Source organism: Pholcus phalangioides, unplaced genomic scaffold (assembly GCF_987345545.1).
Source record: "Pholcus phalangioides strain wild (caught in Gottingen) unplaced genomic scaffold, Ppha-v1.0 ptg000015l_1, whole genome shotgun sequence".
In the NCBI taxonomy this organism is placed as follows: Eukaryota; Metazoa; Arthropoda; class Arachnida; order Araneae; family Pholcidae; genus Pholcus; species Pholcus phalangioides.
In genome coordinates this window covers 51,726,232-51,745,902 of record NW_028301608.1, presented here as the reverse complement: position 1 = coordinate 51,745,902, position 19,671 = coordinate 51,726,232, and the positions used below count along the sequence as shown (strand labels likewise).

At 35.2% G+C, this 19,671-nt stretch overlaps 2 protein-coding genes across 2 annotated transcripts; both read right to left on the bottom strand.

Annotated features, from left to right (window-relative positions):
- Positions 1–1,930: 1,930 nt before the first annotated feature.
- LOC149076177 (eukaryotic translation initiation factor 4 gamma 3-like) lies at positions 1,931–6,949 on the bottom strand. The gene is made up of 9 exons (XM_089245500.1): positions 6,778–6,949; positions 6,597–6,682; positions 5,455–5,616; positions 5,149–5,346; positions 4,389–4,532; positions 2,892–2,971; positions 2,569–2,761; positions 2,194–2,292; positions 1,931–2,099 (listed from the first exon to the last, which is right to left on the bottom strand). Exons 2-9 carry the CDS (start codon positions 6,648–6,650, stop codon positions 1,974–1,976), a joined length of 1,056 nt encoding a protein of 351 aa, XP_089101626.1. The 5' UTR covers positions 6,651–6,682; positions 6,778–6,949; the 3' UTR covers positions 1,931–1,973.
- Positions 6,950–7,034: 85 nt separating this feature from the next.
- On the bottom strand, positions 7,035–11,334 carry LOC149076176 (heterogeneous nuclear ribonucleoprotein A1-like). Its single transcript, XM_089245499.1, has 4 exons — positions 10,976–11,334; positions 10,733–10,863; positions 9,774–9,824; positions 7,035–7,346 (listed from the first exon to the last, which is right to left on the bottom strand). The coding sequence occupies exons 1-4, from the start codon at positions 11,052–11,054 to the stop codon at positions 7,077–7,079; spliced, it is 531 nt and encodes a 176-aa protein (XP_089101625.1). The 5' UTR covers positions 11,055–11,334; the 3' UTR covers positions 7,035–7,076.
- Between the last annotated feature and the right edge of the window lie 8,337 nt (positions 11,335–19,671).

The following is a 19,671-nucleotide window of genomic DNA, read 5'->3' as shown; positions in this document are numbered from 1 at the left end:
GCCGATGTTTTCATGACGTGAGGAAAGTTGCTGATGGTAGGGCTAGTAGCTACTTGACACCCTAGGCAGACGTATCTTCTATTTTTGAGAGACGTGTGACATCCGTAGAACCCGGAAGTTCAGGCACTAAAAATGGTCGAAATAGGCAAAAAGGCACTAAAAATGGCTAAAATAGGCACTAAAAAAAGGCATTTATTATTTTCGGATGAAAGAAAAAATAACTAAAAAAAAGATATATTATAAGGCTTAAAAGTAGGATATTAAGACAAAAATTAGCTTAAAAATTTATTGCACTTTATCCGTCCATTGTTTTAATTATAGTTTATGTTATCTGTATTATTATCCAAGTTAGTTGATTTCAAGCCCAAATGTGAAACATTCATTCATGTCCATCCGGTCAAAGCAAAGTTAATGCATGGCAACGCCAATCTTTCAGATCACTTGTTTCCGTTTAAATGGGTCTTTGCTTTAGAGCTTTTTCTGATGATAATAAATACTGAGATGACTTTGATCCAGTTTACCAATTCTCCTGATGATGCCAACCACTAGTGTTGGGGAAACGTTGAGAACAAACTCAAACGGACGACGGTCTTCGAACCCGAAAAAACAATTTTTATAAATACTGAGAGTTGGAAAATTTTAAAAAAGGCAATTTTTTGAAGTTCTTAATGCTCAAAATATCCAAGTTTTACAGATTATGTCTCTAAAATTCACTAACAAACTTAAAAATATGTTAAAATAGGCATTTATGACACTGAAATTTCGAAAAAGGAATTTTTACTAGAAAAGTTTGAAAATAGGCAAAAAAAAGGCATTTATATATATATATATATATACAACCTCTGACAATAAAGTTCGATGAATAGTCCTGTAACATTAACGTAGATGAACGTTGTATATATATATATGCGCGGTGTATCCGGAAGGTTATAAGGGGCGTTAGATTAGGCTTTAGTTCGACTCAAAATTTCAAAAAATTTTAGTTGTAAAAATTTACATGACATCGTGCTTTTGAGCCATATCTTGACAACGAAGATGTTGAGAAAAGTTGAGGAAGCAGACATACCTTGGACACCTTGAAACAATGATTTACTTTATCGCAAAAGGGAAGTAAGGATTTTGGTCCCGGCCCATCCCGTTTCCCCCTAGTTCGGCTTCTCACTGGTCCTGTCCTCGGAGCACCAGAAACGCCTTTGAAATGAATTTCTTAATAAAAGTTGCCTTGCCTCTACAGGATAAGTGTAGGTGATGATAGCTCATTAATAAGAGTTGTAATGTGGATTGAGTTATCCGGCATAAAACAAAGTCCGAGATTACACTATAAAAGTATGATAAAAGATCTTTTACGAAACTTGAATTAAACAATCAATGAGTCTATCGATTACAGCTGATTAAAGCAGAGGTCTTCAACCTTTTACTAGTCGCGAGCACTGCCTGTACCCTATCATCAAAAGAAAAGCACCCTTACGCCAAGTTTAACATGCGAATGAATAAAAATCAAGATGATTTCCATCCTTGAATACAATTTGCACAAGGTGTTTAATTGGAACGTTGATCACAAGTGTTCTTGAGCACGAAATCGGACACGAGCACCGAACACCGTGGGTGCTGCAGGGAGCACCGTGGTGCTCACGAGCAACGGGTTGAAGATGCCTGGATTAAAGCCTATTTAATTGCCCGCTTACACAGTGGCTTTATACTAATAAAAAAAGCAAGTTTATCCAGGGTGCCCTAGGCTAAATCCCTGTCAGCCTTTAGCCGGGGTTGTCTTTAGGGGCAGCATATGAATCTTTGCACCTGGGCGATAAGTAAGCTCCAGCCGCTCTTGAATAACATCCAGCCAGTTTATGAATCAAACTGTTGCATCTCATGTTGTAAATAAACTAAGTTATAAAAAGTTAAGAACGTTTAAATTAAAATAATTCGTCAATCACCTGGATATGGAAATAGTAGAGAAACTCTTTACGTCTTTGTCATCTGTAACTATTGTGAAGGACATATTTTGAAATAGCTGCTGTTGTGGCTTCCTCCTCAGCGTCTTTATGCATTTGATCAATTGGTTTTACATTATTCTCATCCCTTCTTGGCACCCAGTTTCGCTGATTGTAAAATATTTTAAAATACATGCCTTACTAATTTAATTAATACAAGAAAAGATAATTTCAAAACTGAAAGTAACAATCTTCTGTTCACCTTTCTCAATTCTATTACATCTTGAAGCATGAATCGTATCCTTGAGCTAGTCTGTTTCGTGTCTATTATTTTCTGCATCACAGCCATGCAGTTTTCTACCTAATGTTTGGGAAGAATAAGGTCGAATTCATAACCTCACTAAAATACATCAAAATTAAAATATTAAAAAATATCATCCCAAACATACAAAGCAATTTAATTTTCAAATGGGATCAAACTTTGTTTTGTATTCTCTGATGAGAAATTTGTTCAAATAATAAACAGAAAGGCAAATAAGAGAGAGAGAGAGATAAAATCATCTTATTTCAGTTCATCCAAAATATCATCAGTACAACATTGGCATATTATATATTCAACAATGTCATTGATACTTACAACGTCATTTTTCAAATCAAAATCATCATTGCTTTCTGTTTCCTTCTTCGTATCCAGTTTTTTTCCAATAGTTGTGAGAAATCGACAAAGGCAATCCAAAGAATTCTCATCACCATTGGTTAAGAGTATTTTGACACAGTGGTGCATGATAGGCTTTATCAGCATTCCCAACTTGAAGAGTTCCCCAATGAAACTGAAATTTAAACCACATCAGATTTTGATCGTGATACGAAAGAACAAAAATGCGCACACCTCATCCCAACCATCATTTAATGTTTTCTGTCTCCATATAATCAAACGACCTATCAATCAATTTACTCTACCGAATATTTCCAAGTTGTCGCCTTCTGGATTTATGTTCCTCTTCTTCATATTCTTCTTCCAGCTTTTTCTTTTCATTTTCCTAGAAAAATTACACGCCATTTTCTTATTAAAAATCCCATTACATCATGACAAATTTCGCGAATTCTAATTTCTCTCAAGAATGGTTATTATACAACAAACCAAAAAAAAAAAAAAATTCAATTGAAACCGTTTAATTTTTGTGAAATTTTCCTTGAGGTCTATGGGAAAGTGAATTTTCAGTGAAGTCTCAGTTGTACGATTTACACCCTTATACGACGTTTTACCGTGGTTTCTTGAACACCGTATATACGTGGTTCCATTTTGTGGTAAAGAATCTGTAGAGTAGAAAAAATAACCTCAGGCAAATTAGAAAGCCTTTCCTTTTCTCTGTCCATTCCCAGGAAGTCTTCTTGACTCTGTTGTCTGAACGACTTGTGTGTGTGAGAATAGGAAGAAAGAAAGGAACCAACACGAATAATGTTTGTCTCCTAGGTGTCGATCTCAATATGATGAAATTGCTTCAGGTGACTTCAGGTAAAAAGAAAATTTTTGAAGCTATTAGTGTTCTGTAATTTTTGGGGTTCCGTTACTTTTGATTTAGCGGAGCCCCAAAAATGCTCTCATGGAACCTTAGGGCTCCGCGGAACACCAGTTGGTAAACCCTGATCTAGTCTAACCAATCTTTATGCAAACTAAGAGCCTTGGCTTTAATAATTGAAAAACTCTGAGGGACATCGTTTTGATGTTGATCATCAATCCATGATGACAAAGATCATTCCATTTCATCCATCACTATGCCGTGTCTTTTGGAAACAATCAACGATGTATTTCCACAATTTAGAATGCATTCGTTAATTTTATTATTGTTTTTCAAAATTGAACGTATCGCAAACATGTTTATGTCGTACGAACGGCTGATTTAAATAAAAGATTCACCGCTTTCAGAACTTCTAATTATTTTCATCTTTGTCTCGATTGTATGAAGTTTGAGTCCATTATTTCTTTTTTGTTCGTGTCAACATTGCAGTTTCTCCGTTTCTCGATCATGTTTATAAATATATAAGGGCGAAATATTTAAACATTGATAAATAAATTGGCAAAACACACAACGCATCGACACGCACTCTAACGCAAGACTAAACCTATTAAACATTCGATCCGGCCCCGCTGCTCGGAAACCCAGTTACGTCACAATGATTCCGAGCACAGCCACAAGATATAGCCTTATATCGTTATTCCAGTCGAATTACTTCTGAAAAGTCAACTACTCCAGGAGGCAATGTATGAGCGACATGCTGGAATCGAGCAATTTTTGCACTACCGACAAAAATCTTTAAAACATCGAATTTTTAAAATGTGTGAAATAGCGAGGGGTGAAAGTCGAGGGCCACCTATATTGAATATACATATTTAACTCAAAGGGGAATAATAGATTAATGTAATAGATCACGATGAGTCGTATGCTTGAAAAATACCGTTGCGCATTCTTCAATGAGAATCTCTTTTTCTTCGCTCTTCAATCCTTCTGTCTCTTCTTGTTCAAATTCCTTCTGACATTTCGTGATCAATAGTCTCCTGAAGTTAACATAACCTCCTCCTCCGGACAAAGGTACTTTTATCTAGGAAAAAAAATTTCAATATCAAAAATGGGTCGATAATCTTGGGATAATAAGCGGCCAAATCATAGGGGTTCTTTTTTTTCTTTTCAAACCGAGCACAACTCAGGTCTATTGCCATAGGCAATTTACTTCCTAGTGAGTTGCGCCGGAATTGTGAGTGTGTGTACCTAACAGTCTGAGTGCGTATCTAGTGTTGTGTATGATTTTTCAGTGCTGCCATCTATATTTCAGAAGTGAAGTGAGTGATGTGTAGTGACTGAATATTTGTACTGTTTGTAGGCCTGTTGCTCTCTGTGGCGAGACTTTTTAACGGGGAGATCGGCTCGCATTTGCGCCTTGAAGTTGGGAACCACAGAAAACCAACTTCAGCCTACCACTATTACGGGGTTCTGTATTACAGATACTGTATATGTGACATCCATATTTTTTATAGGCATCTTTTTTCCAGTCACCTCGTTAGGCGTATCTCCTGTTGTGGCCTTTGTATTTGTATTTGCATAAAAAATAATAATAAATAGGTAAACAAAGCCTTTTGTTTATTTATTTGTTTAGTGAAGTTTTTTTTTTCTTCAAAGCACATTCTTATACTCACATAATAATGGGAAAAAAAACTTACCGTTGCCAATTCCGTACACATCATGGCATAGAGAACACTATAATGTGGCTCATCTATCGCTTTTTCGAACACCAAGTCAATAACTCCTGCCAGCTTTTCTTCACTGTCGATATCTAAACTTCTGACTTCTCTGACAAGTTGATCAACTTTCTGAGCAGTTAGCTTGTTCAAAATGCATCGAACTTTTTTGAAAATTTCCTAGACAGAACAATAAGAGACGACGTCAGAGAAAGACACGAGTGATTAATGTAGAATAACCGAATCAAATCAAATGTATAAAAAAGTTTCAACGGTAAGCATTTTTACCTGGGTCTTAATGTTCTGTCCATCGTCAAATCTTTGCTTGTTTATGGGTTTCCAAGCATCTTCCGCTTCGTGAAGTTTAATAGTCCGAGCCAAGGAAAGATTTATGACTCTGTTCGATTTGTCATCTCCTCCAGTTTGACTTCTGTTCACACCATCATCAGGCTATTTAATAAAAAATTTTAAATAAAAAATAAAAGATAAAATGCGCAGTTCGAATATCAACTTAATTACAGCGATGCGCCAACGTCACTGGGACTGCTCAGTCATTTCCGCTTAATCGGATAACGGATAAAATCCTCCGACATCGAAATTTTTCCCATAGAGACGTTAAAGTTCTTCGCTTTATACAATTTCAACGACTTTACCCCGCCTATAATTAAATACCGCATTACGCTTCACACGTCAATTTCTAATACACATCAACCACTATACACAATTTTTTTTTATTGAATGAAAAATTTAAAATTAGCGCAAAATATGTTACTCAGTGAAGATAAATACATTTGAGAGAGTGAGTGCTGGCGTCTGAGTATTCAAGTTTTCGTCATTACGTATATTTAATTATTTTAGTTTTGTCCTGTATTGAGCCAATAGGGAGCGCTAACTTCCCTAATAAAAAGCCTTTCGTATTGTTATCATTGTAATTAAATATAATTTTCATTTCATTTTTTATGTCCGATCTATTCGAGAAGATTTATTAATATTGAGCCTTGATATCAGTTTTCAATATACAAACTATAATAACGTCGTAAAATGGAAATTGAATTTCCATTTTACGACGCCCCGTCAGTCTATGGCGGGGCGTCTCGGTGAGCTGTTGATATTGATGTGTTCCTGGTCAATGCTTTGCGGTAGTTCTTTGTTGAAGTATTCTGGGGAAGTCACGGAACAACATGGACGAAGGCGAAGGAGTCACGGGAGGTAAAAGTTTGAAAAGAATTTGAAAATTTAGATTTTCGAGTTTATAAGTGCTTTTGATTTGACTGCAGTACTGTAAGTAAGAAACTTTAAAATTTACTTACCGTTACGTTAAAATAACTTGAAAACCTTAGTAAAGTTTATTCAGTGATGCGATTGAGTAAATTTATGCTTTGCATATCAAAAATATACGAAAAGTACGGAGTCAAATTTCGAAAAATTACTTTTGAAATTTCTTTCAGCAGATTTGCATTTCCGTATATTCGATTACTTCTCATATCACCCGTATACGTACCAGTTTTCGATGTATCTGTGATTAGAGGAATAAACACTTATACAGTAATCCTTAATGTTTATAATGATACTGAAAATAAGTGTAAGCGTCATCTTTATCTTTTATATTACCAGAGAATTTTCTTTCGACGTATTTAGATTCTGTGGAAGTTAGACGAAAAGTTTCAGTGCTATTGCGTTTGGAATTCTCGATTTTCAAATTTTCTTGCTCAATATGATGCCCATCAGATTCTGAGGTCCTCGAACGCCAATCATCACATTCCTTATTCTGTCTAATATTGGTTTTGGGCTGCGTAAAAAAAACGAAAAGTTGTTAAAAACGAACGTGAAATTTCTAAATAATTTGTGTGAAATAACCCCAGCAAGCAAACTTGAAATAATAGTTTTTATTGAAATTCTCAAATAATTTCCTATTGTATTACTTGAGCAGGAGTTTGCCTTTTAATCTCGACACAACGCCCGTCCACTTCATGTTCTTCGACTTGCATCGCAGCTTCTGCCATCCACGGCTCCTTGTAGATCACAAAACCAAAATGCCTAGGCGTAAAATCCCAAAACTGACGCATGATCACACATTCCAATATTTCACCATACTGTTCGAAATGATCTTCCAACACTGTCTCCGAAGTCGTGTGAGAGATTCCTCCAATGAATAACTTACGAGGATCGTTTTCAAATTGCTACAAAACGATAGAAAAACTAGATGGCAATATCACGTTAACAATATCACTATTACACAGTCGAGGCTCGTTATAATGACCATGCGTTATAGCGACCGTTCCAATACAACAACCGGTCCATATGTTTGCATGCAAGAACTACCCTGTGCTCTTGTCCGTTTTTCGACGAAACAATCGGGTCGTTATAATGAGCTTTGACTGTAATATATTATGTTGATAGTGTCAACGACCATATATTAGTCTAAATTTTTTGTCTACCTAATGTACGACGTTAAAAGGCATATGTGAGAAAGCTATCAAAGTTTGAGTACCAGTACACCATTAATTTCCTTGTGAGGCTACTCCGTGCATAAAAAAAAAAAAAATGATTCACGATATCTTAGATAAGCGGTTCTCGACCTTTTTTGATTCGCGGAGCCCTTTTAAGTAAAAAAATTCTATGGCGGAGCCCCGTAGGCAAATTTTTAAATTACTCATCAAAGTTACTGATTTATTTTTACTATTTAAAAATATTTATAATCATTATTTTTTTAATTTTACTGGTTTTTTTTCCTCGAGTGGCCGCGGAGCCCCTGGAGAGTACATAAGGAGCCCCAAGGGTTCCGCGGAGCACCGGTTGAGAACCACTGTCTTAGAGAATCTGGTACTTCCAGGGAAAAATCCAAATCGGGCTGTCAAGCCCCAGAGCCATATAATGAGGACTGTCTCATCATGACACTCTCATGATGCGCTGAAGTCGGTACCATCATCGCTCTGATTAATTTTCATTGGCTACCCTCTTATTTCAAAGTCGCACTTTAGTTAAAAAGTATTACAACAGTGACATCACACACTTGATCCAAAAAACACCTCCACTGAACCAAGGCGGCAAGAGCAACTTCAAAGGGATGAGCCAATCGTTACTGTAATGGGCCTGGTCAGTAATTAAGAGAGATCCTCTTCGTAGAGAAGATATTAATGCCATCGGATAAGCAAAGTCAAATTAAGATACAAATAAATATTGAATATAATCAATCGTAGATAAGTCGGACTCCCCCCCACTTCCGATTTTTGAACGAATTTTTGAGCAAAAAACTCGACTTATACGGTAAACGAGAGATACTTCGGCCCATTTTTGAAAAGTTTCAAGAATTCACTTTCTAATAAAGCCAATATTATTACTACTTTTAAGTTCTGGTAACTGTTTTTTTTATGTCTATGGGCTTATATTATGTATATGCGAAAATAGACAGATTTTTTAAATTTAAGCTAATAAAAAAAAGTTTTTGAGCCAATGTGATATTTGAAAAACCCGTTAACCGTGGGTTACTTTGGCCCACGGCAATGAAAACATTTGGATTATCTTTCTTTTGCTGGAAAATGCATTTTTGGGGTTATTTTTTGATGGGGCTTCGGGGCGTTTTAAAGTCATCTGCAGCTTGCCTATGCGACGTTTCAACAGATCTATTTGCATCTAAACAGTTTCACGGAGGTTGTCATTGCTGTAGTCTGCGTAACTTCGACTTCTAAGGTGACGATTGTATTTAAATATCATCTTTCTAGTCTGGTAACAAAAACTGGAAATAGGATAGACATTTAAAAAAATGAACATAATTATTCAATGCATAATTGTATTTTTAAGTGTACCTTGCAAGGAAATTATGAAGGGTTGTGCAAAAATGTAACATACTTTATTCCATCAAAATGTGGGGACAAAGTAATTGTATTTTTGAGGTTACCAGAGTCTAAATTTTCAATTCATGTTTTCGGAAAAAAAAGATCGAACGAAATTTAAATCGTATTACAGTTAAAGGCATTAAATTTTGTTTCTAATTAGGTACACTTAACAAAGCTGGATTACTACCTCCACAGTTGAGAGTTTTGAGAGATGAAAAATCCACGTGCAATCACGGTATGCAGAACCACCACTACTGCTGCCTAGAAGGGCATTCGTAAATTACCACATGCATTCAGTCGCGTAGTTTGAGCCGCTACTCAGCAAAAAAATAGTTCCAACAATGGTTTTCTACAGTTCAGTACGTTTTATTATTTTGCCGTTTCGGGACAAAGAAGAATCTCTGTCCAAAGTAGCTCGCGTTTAAATTACATACTTATATACGGTAAGATTAAATTTCATCAATGTTTTGATACTGTTCTGAGTGGTTCTCACATGGCTTTATCAAACAAATTGAAATGGAAATAAATTAAACTCATTTTTTTATTTAAAATGGTAAATTTAGCTTCAAATTGCTCTCAAATGCGACAGTTTGCATTTCGAAATGTACCCTAAAATAGTTCTTCTACTTCTACCTGTGCAAAACCGAAAACTCCAAAGGATTAGACACCATTCACCTAAATATATTTATATAAGATCTTCAGCTTTTGAAAAGCTGTCTGAAACTCATTTCAAGTGATGAAATCAACAGTAGGCTACTTGATTATATTTACCGAAATTTTGTCTTCTTCGTGAATTCTTTTGGGCAGTCTTTGTATCAGTGCCTAGAATTGAAAATATTTGAGAAAAAAGAAAAAAAAACGTTTTAATACAAGTCCACAAATGTGTTTCTCAAGGAATTTACGTGAAATTCATTTTAATTCATAACACTGCTTTAATATGAAAAATTCCCATGCATTTTATACGTTATACAAGGTGTCCTGTAAGTCCTGATTCAGCCTTCATCTCATCAACCGTTTGCCGCAAGACGTATAGTTCTAATTCAGAAAAAGCTCAAAATGAGTTCAGAAATCACCCTGTAGCGATTTTGCGAGTGAAAATAGAGTGTGCCAAAAAATAAAAAAATATATAACTTCCTATACTGTCCCTTCGACCTCTGATATCCAATTATAAAGTTTTTTCCCTGTCTCTTTAGAGCCAAAAAGTGTTGTCCGTTAGTTTACGCTGTTCTCCCCTAACTTTTCACTCATTTCTCAATTCAAATATCTCGGCAAAAGTTGCAATTGAAAACATGGAATTTTGTTTTTTTTGGTCTTAGAAGAGACAGAACAAAAACTTTATATGACATGAATGTCGCTCTCCACTTGTTAATACAAGATATACAGAAGACTGGATGTTGTGAAGATATTTATTATTTGAGATGATTAACATCTCAAATAATAAATATCTTCACAACATCCAGTCTTCTGTATATCTTGTAAAAACTTTATAATTGGAAATCAGAGGTGAGAGGGACCACATAGCAATTTAGATTTTTTTCTATGACGCACTAGATTTCCACTCTCAAAACTGGTACAGAGTGATTTATGAACACATATATATTTTGAGCTTTTCTTTTAATTTGAGCCATACCTTTACGACGAACGGTTGATGAGATAAAGGCCGAATCAGGACTTAAAGGACACCCCGTATAAGGGAAGAAAGCTCTTTTTTTTTCCTAATTGCATCTCACCCTGTCTTTGATGATATCTAAATCCGGCAAATTCGACGGCTTCGTCAATGACGTCGGAATTTTCTGTAACTGAATTAAAAAATCTCTGTCGTAGGCTTTTTTCCCACCAGGATTTAAGGGATTCCATTGATCTGTGGAAATTTTTTAGAAAGAAAATCAAGTGAATAGGAGTATAATAAAATAAATTTGAAGATGAAATTATTAATACTTCGCATATAAAAAATATACTCGATAAACATTTACTAGTTTTGTATTTGATTTTGAGAGTTGTTTGACGGGGAATCGATGTTCTCAATAGGTTGTCCTGTTCGACATCTTCCATCTTTTGGATGTCCTTGGCTTCCTTCGTTGGAACTTGCGCTGCTCCTCAAGCTTTCCACAGACTTTAAGTAGTTTGTGATGGCTACAAATTGATCATGAACCGATAACGGTTTTTAGATATTCTTTGGTTAAAGATAAATAATAGCCACCTTCTCCTTTCAAATATTATTGTTCAGTCACGATGATTGTCTGTAGAATGCTGCTGGCTGTTGTATCCGTGTGGTGAGTAGTCCAATAGATTAATCAACAGTATCTCTATTGTGAAACAACTCGCCTCATTTCTGAAAAATGGAGAAACAAATCTTCTATAAAGATAATACATAGCAGTGAAATGCTACCCTATGCAGGGCGATCCCATGATTCCCTCATCTGCATTTTACTGGCGAACAGTTGATCTGGAGGCATATTTCCAATCAGAAAAAAAAAAGCCAAATAACGTGTAGATTTAAGATACGCAAATTCATGCTGCGTATAGGTATTAAAATAAAATAAAAATAACTTTTTATATGATTTTCTCATGTAATTAAATATTAAATGGTCATAAGGTAACCTCATTTTGCTTAAGATATACCCTCGAAGTTTTTCTCCTCCGGATGCTTCAATTGCAATAAAAGGGAAAATTATCACAAATCAAACATCGATCAAAATAAAATAGCGTTATCTCGAACAGGAACTGATATAATGAGAATCTATTGAAGGTTGCGTCGAAATATGCATATTTTATCAAAATGTATATCATGTAGAGAGGGAATGTATTCACAATATTATCTTAATTCAATCATCCGTGAGATAAATTTATTTAGATTTCAGGCTGCCGAAGGTTATGATGTAATACACTATTTGTTAAAATTCTGACCTTTGTTAAATGTTGTTTTATCATAACTTATTGAGCAAAAGGAAAAAAAAAAGGTTTGAGTATCTCTATTCTATCTAAATAACTATCTAATGTATCTAGAATGAAGGTGTAATAAGTCTATTTCTTTCATACATTGGAGCTATATTTCAAACATTCCTAAAATTCTATCCTTCTAGAACCTTGACTGAACCGTAGGACTTTACCGTAATTCACTGCTCATAATCCGCAAGTGAAAAAGAAAATCATTCTTTAATAATGAAATATTTGGAATGGAAGGGGTTGTTTATTACGTTTTCCTTAGAAAATGTTTTTTTGATGTTTCTACTTGCATCTGTAAGCGATCCATAAATCAAAAAAATATTTTTTCTTTAATTTTAATTAATTCTCTTTAATTTTAAAATATGTCAATTATAATACTACATTATACAAATACAACGCCACAACAGGCAAATTGCCCAACGAGGTGGCTGACTTAAGAACATCATGGATCCCCGAGCCATTTTTTGGAGGCCCTACCTACTACTACTACACCACTCCCCCTTACCGCGCCCACACACCCCTCCCCCCGCGGACCCCCCCAACGAATCGGTACATGCGGGAATGTGCGTGTACGTGTAGTGAAACCTGACGTGAAGTTTTGTTGTTTCTCTGTAATGCTTGTTATGTGTAGTGCTGCCATCTGCCACTAGCTTTTCTAACTATGAGCGAAGTGTTATGATTGAATGATTTATCGTTGTAGGACTGTTGCTCTCTGTGGCGAGACTTTTTAACGGGGAGATCGGCTCGCATTTGCGCCTTGAAGTTGAGAACCACAACATCTCAGTGGGAAATAAGCTTCAAGTGTGAGATGCATATAATCCACACTTATAATTTCCAATGGTTTTTTTAACGTATAATCTGTTTATTATGTGCAGCAAAATATGACACTGGCCAATGTTTCATTTAAATCAGCGTGTGATTTGTCCCATGAAGAATCCAGAAGAGATAGAAACAAGTGAAGGGAGATGTCTGGTCACTATGATGGATATACCTGTCTCATGCAATCGTTTCGGGGGGATCAAACACACGAGAAAAAAAAGGGCTATATTGTTTCAGACACTTGTTGCGCATTGAATACTACTATACTGTACATGTACCTCGTAAACATACCTCTGGAGGAATTCAAACAAATTGGTGCATGCCAGAATGTGTTGTTTTTACAGAATATGCGTGGCCCTAACGTATTTATAATGTTGGAGTTTTCGTGCTTTCATTTTCAAGAAATGTTGCCATCTCTTTCCACATTGTGAGTGTCAAAGCAGCCAGTGCGTTGTCTTTGCGGCGACATTGATCCATCATTAAGTGTTTATGAACTGTAATTATCGGAATATTTAAAACCTGTACTAAGTTTCGAGTGGTCAGTTGTAGGTTCCAGTAAATTTCCGTACAGGTAGGTCATCCAGTCCTGTCTGAAAATTTGTTTTAAACTCTCCGAAGCACTGTCTAACTTTCGATTCAAGTAAGGATATCTATAAATTTCCAAATATATCTATAAATTTTATCTGTGCTATCTATCTCCTATATAGCTTCAAATGTATCTTTTAATAATCCGTTTTGAATATTTACAGTGCACACCGCTCAATGTGATCACATGGAGACTTGGGATTTCTGATAACTAGAACTCGGATTTTTAAGACCTGAAAATCTTAAAAAATGCAAACATTTATGACTTAAAAAATATAGAAATATGACCTTTTAAAATGCAGAAATTATGGCCTTATAATTTTCCCCTTTATTTCATCTCCTTTTTTTTTATCAGTTATTTCTTTCTGTCTTACCAAATTAAAAAATAAGCAGCAAATGCACCAAGCCACTTGATTAAAAAGTTTGGAATGACATTTATTTAAAATTATCTCACAAAATGATCAAATGAAAACCCCGCTTACCTTATATTACTTCCAAAGCCCGAAATCGTGGCTGGAGATCCCTCGCCGAAAAGAAAAGGTATGATTCTGGTCGTCGCTAAGTTGGCGTGTTTTTTCGTCATAATTATGCCTACGTTAGCTATGGCGACTCATATAACATCATGTCGCACTCATGATACAGTAATCATTTTGTTTCAAAAATTTGGCGGAAAAAAAACTATACGTCTAAATTATTTTGTATAAATAGTTTTTTTTTCTCACTCTCAAATTTCATTTTTTTCCCTTTCGTCACATGGAGTTAATCCAATACAGCTACTAAATGTAGTATGTATCACACGTTATCGATGAAAAAAAATGTATTTAGGGCCTACTTAACCGTTTTTCATCAGCTTATTGAACTTTAGCCGGGGATCTTTAGCCACTTCGTAAATTGACCGGTCAAAGCCCGAATCATGTCTGCAAATCGGACTTGGGCCAATTTTTGAAAACGCCTTACTTCGGATTTTGGCAGTGACATATGTGCGCAATTACTATTCATCTAACATGGCCTAGAATTTCAGTGAAATATGAGGTACATTTTCAATTTTTCAGAAACTGCTGTTATTTAGTTTCTTCAAATAAATATTTGAGGGAAAGAAAACATTTAGCAAAGTTGTTTTGAAAATTCAGAAGAAATCACCAGGAATATTTGGGCGAATATTTTGAAGAAGCCATAAATCAGACATCTGGTTTCTTCAGTGGTTCTTTCTTTATCTTCATAAATTTTAATGTTGCTGGGCATTAAGTCACTTTTGGGTTGGAACTTTAACATAGTTTGCAAAATAAAATAAACATCGTTGGTGAAAATATTCTCACCGAACTCGGCGAAGATGTTAGAGAACTAGGGGGAAGAGCAAAGTGACAACTACCACGTCGGCAATCTTGAAGGAAGGTGGAAAATCTTAGAGAGAGAGATTGAAAACAAAAGAGATTTTCACTTCTCAAAACATAATGCACAAAAGCAATGTTACAGATATTTGGATTTTCATATTAACGTGGGGAGGAAGTGGCGGTGAAAAATCCATGCTTTAGCCATTACCTTGCCGACAATCCTAGTTACGACAAATTCGGACTTTCTACATGGTCTTGAAAGTTTATAACGATAACTTATACGGGAAAAAACACGCCTGGTTCAACGCTAGAGCTTCAGAATGCATGAAAAAATGTCTCAATAACAAAAAAAAAAAAAAGATAATATATCCTTGTAACAACAAAAAAAATTTTTCACATGTTATTTATATATGATTTTGGTCCATTCCTCACTTTGCAAAGCTCTTGCCGAAAATTATCCAAAATTAAAAAAAAAAATGTAATTCACGGGAAAAATTTGTAAAAATAAAAATTTATTTCAAATTGGGCGAATACCATTCTTATGGAAATTCTTGAAAACTGTTACTTTATATATTTATATGAATATAATAAGTAGAACTCGGACTTTTATGACCTAAGAAACGGGAAAATTTGACCTTGAAATTCAAAAATATGGCCTAATAATTTTCCCGTTATTTTCTTTTATTTTGCCGTCTCTTCTTTTTCAGTTACTGTTATTATCTTATCTTATTATTATCATCAAGTAATATTACCGGACGAATTACATTTGTATAGCATCAATTAATACTATATAGTTACGAAAAAGAACCGATTAAAAATTTTTGATTAACCAGTAGAAAATTTTTAATCGATTCCCAGACCTAATGAAAATGCCTTCAACTCGAAAATTTCAAGCATCTGAATGGATAACATCTTTCGCAAGAGCTTGATGTGTCATTCAAAAACATAGCAAAAGGACCCCTCCGAGAGCAAAAAAGTGGCTATCCTTCATCGCACAAGTGCATAATATTATATTTCTCTGAAAAAAACATCCACAGATTAAAGTTTTCGGGAATAAAAAAATATTATCTATCTCTTGAAAATTCCTAAAATATGACCGAACGCTCAAAAATGCCCAAAATATGACTTGTCACAAAAATATATGACATGCCATAAAAAACCGAGCCCTAGTAATAAGTAAAAAAATCGAGTATGTTGTGAAACTACAAAACAACTACGAACTAAAAAACCGTGATCAATGCCGTCCCGTCCGTCTGTGGATGTTTAATTTTTGATTTCCCTGCCGCACATGGGATGATCATAGTAGCCAAAAGCCCTGTATAATAATTATTGCATTGTATTGTACTTCACACTTGTCACAATTGTACTTCATTCTTGTTTTACCGCTCTGACGATGACCGTATTTAATTCATTTTACATAATAGTTTTTATTATTAATAAAGTACGTTATTTTTATACAATATGCCTGATTAATGTAATTCCGCTTAAAGCTCCACCGCTTCGTAAAAATACAACAGAGTACATTACTTTTCTCTGAGCTTACCTTCATGATGCCAGTTGATGGTTAAGAATCACTGTGAGACAATTTCACTTGTCTATAATGAGCTTATTTACAACAACGTATGAAACCGAAACTATAAACAGCTTTTTCATTGGCTGACATACGCCTGACTAGAACAATTAACTTGTTTTTTTTGTTTTAGTCTAGTCAGGTCGATTTTTTTCACGCAGTTTCAATACTATCTCTATTCTCCATACATTATCTTTCTAAATCCCCCCTCCCCCCTTCGAACGAGTATCGATCACTGGATTATGACGGGGCCAGGATTTTGATGGAAATTGCATTTTTTCTTTCGTGTTTCTAAACTTTCATGGCAATTTTTAAAAGTTTTGGGCATTTTTTGGATATTTTAAATTTTGTAAAGAATAAAAAAAAAGGGATAAATATGCTAACTGTATTCAAAACTTATGAAAAGCTGCGATAGAATTGCTTTTGGAAAATTTTTAAAGATGTGTTGCTTTCATCATTTTATTTGCATCTACCGTTATCTATGATAGATTTAGTATCACCAATTGTAATTGAATTTAGTATTTATTGGAAATTAAAGGAAACTAAATAATGGATGGCGACTTGACTGAATAATTAATAGAAAAGTAAACGACTGAAAATTTTTTAAATTAACGAGGAACCAACAATGCATTAGTTTTTTTTATTTAAAATGTGCAATTTACTCTTTATGATCCGGTGTAAATGCTATAAATTTGGTTATTATACATAATTACCGATTACAATGCATAATCGCCGAGAATTTTTGAAAGTTTGATAAATTTCACTGAATTCACCTTTAAAGGCAGTTACGCACAGTACCCAAGCGTCGTTGGAAAATTTCATAAATTTCCCTAAATCAATCACTTACCGGTGATTATGCATAATACCTAAGCGTCGCGTCGTTGGTAAAACCGATATCGTACTATATGTATACTTTACATGATAATTCATACATGCATTGTATCATTATATCGGAGTACGATCGTAATATTTGTTATCATTATATCGGAGTACGATCGTAATATTTGTTATCATTATATCGGAGTACGATCGTAATATTTGTTATCATTATATCGGAGTACGATCGTAATATTTGTTATCATTATATCGGAGTACGATCGTAATATTTGTTATCATTATATCGGAGTACGATCGTAATATTTGTTATCATTATATCGGAGTACGATCGTAATATTTGTTATCATTATATCTGCTCCCGACCATGTTCATCACACATACGAGACTCATTTGGAATTTTTTTCATATTTATCGAATTCACCAGTCACATTAGGGTATTATGCATAATCACAGATAAAGGCGATAAATTTCAAGTTTTTATCAAATTTACCTACGATGCTTGGATGTTTTGCATATTCGCATATAATAATGATAAACTTATGAAACTCACCAAGATGATTGGTAAGTATACATAGGAACTATGCATAGTTACATACAATTATACAATTATACAAATACAACGCCACAACAGGCAAATTGCCCAACGAGGTGGCTGACTTAAGAACATCATGGATCCCCGAGCCATTTTTTGGAGGCCCTACCTCCTCCTACTACTACACCCCCCCCGGAACCCCCCAACGAATCGGTACATGCGGGAATGTGCGTGTACGTGTAGTGAAACCTGACGTGAAGTTTTGTTGTTTCTCTGTAATGCTTGTTATGTGTAGTGCTGCCATCTGCCACTAGTTTTTCTAACTATGAGTGAAGTGTTATGATTGAATGATTTATCGTTGTAGGACTGTTGCTCTCTGTGGCGAGACTTTTTAATAGGGAGATCGGCTCGCATTTGCGCCTTGAAGTTGGGAACCACAGAAAACCAACTTCAGCCGACCACCACTGTGGGGTTCGAACCCGGATCCTCGCATCGCGAGTCCGTAACTATAACCACTCGACCACCACAGCGGCATAGTTAGAATATAATATCACATTTACCGTAATGCATACAATGTACGCTATCCTTCACATTAGTCGGCATGCCGGGAAACAGCGAGTGAGACCAGCATGCCAACGAATTTGCATCACAGATTCTAGAAAATTCATAAATATCTTCATTATAAAAAATTCACTAAATAGGCTGAATGCATATTGTGAATTAAACCGCGCTTTTTCCGGTGAGACGCCAACATTCAAAAATCTGGTGTCCCTCTAGTTTTGCGGCATGCCAGTAAATGGGGGGTGGGAATACAGTACACGCAAACACGTGGTCGGAAAAAAACCCCATCATACTAATTTCTTTTCTCAATTTTTTATTGTGCAAATATTTTAGAAAGCGTAGCTTTTAGTGTCATTTCGGAACAAAATACGGCCTATTATAAATACGATACTTTTTTTTTATTATCTAGAAGGAGTTGATTCTTTGTCGGTGTCATTTTTTGAGAGCTGCTAAAATTATACGTGTTCAGAGAGATCTATAAAATCTCACGAAATTCGGGGATTGGGAAATAAAATTCAAAGAAATAACTATTCAACTTTTAAGCAAGATCTTATTTGTTTATAGATATACAACAGCATCTCTACTATCCGGCCTAGTTCCTTAGCATCCTGACATCGTCTAATCATTAGAGCTGTCGCCATGGCGATATTTACGGAGGAATGCGTTAATTTTAATTTTTACATAAGGTAAAATGACTATTTACAGACAAAAAGTGACATAATAAATGATAATTATATAAGAACTATTTACATAGTTTCGATAACAATATTTATATATTCTTGGACTTTCTTTTTCTTATAATAAATTTTTAAAACGTACAGCACCTAATAAACATTTACATTATGTAAATGCTATCACCAAAGCCCGAAGCTGGCCGCTTCGCGAACTGCCGGCCCAGTTGATCCTGCCAATGTCCGAATTTCGTGCTTTCACCGGCCCCTATATATCGATCCCTATATATGGATCACTAAGTTATCGATATTCAGATTACTTTGATCGTCAGGGTTGTCATAGCTAACCACTATATTTATGGTTAGCTATGGCTAATTATACATCATTATCACACAAAAAATACGCCAACGAGGGGATGACCCCGGATCATTGGGATCAATTTAGGGATATGTAGGAGCCGACCAGAGAACGGCTAGAGTGCCTCTTTCTGACATTGGCCGGGTCAATTGGGCAGGCCAGTTCACGAAGTTGTCAACATCGGGCTTTGGCATTATTACATACATGTATAAAGTATTGACCCGGTATACAAAGAGGTCACAAAATATGAATAGGAGCGGTTTTTGGTATTATAATGATGTTTTTGATGGTGGTGGGGGGGGGGGGGGTTAAAAGTGATAAAATACATTCGTTGTGATAAATAGCCATACTAATGTAATTTAGAAGTTATGAAAATAATATTAATCTTTGATTTCAGTTAAGAATAGAAATTGAAGCAGCCTTGATTGAAAGTACGGGATACTTCTGTAAAAACGTCGA

Excerpts from the sequence above, each read along its gene's own strand:
- LOC149076177 (XM_089245500.1), bottom strand. The coding sequence starts at position 6,650 with ATGAGAAGTAATCGAATATACGGAAATGCAAATCTGCTGAAAGAAATT. Across the intron at positions 5,617-6,596 it reads TGCTGAAAGAAATTTCAAAA|CCTGATGATGGTGTGAACAG; the intron begins GTAATTTTTCGA and ends TTTATTAAATAG. Across the intron at positions 2,293-2,568 it reads TTGATTTGAAAAATGACGTT|GTAGAAAACTGCATGGCTGT; the intron begins GTAAGTATCAAT and ends CCCAAACATTAG.
- LOC149076176 (XM_089245499.1), bottom strand. The coding sequence starts at position 11,054 with ATGGAAGATGTCGAACAGGACAACCTATTGAGAACATCGATTCCCCGT. Across the intron at positions 10,864-10,975 it reads CAAAATCAAATACAAAACTA|ATCAATGGAATCCCTTAAAT; the intron begins GTAAATGTTTAT and ends AAATTTCCACAG. Across the intron at positions 7,347-9,773 it reads ACGAAGAAGACAAAATTTCG|CAATTTGAAAACGATCCTCG; the intron begins GTAAATATAATC and ends ATCGTTTTGTAG.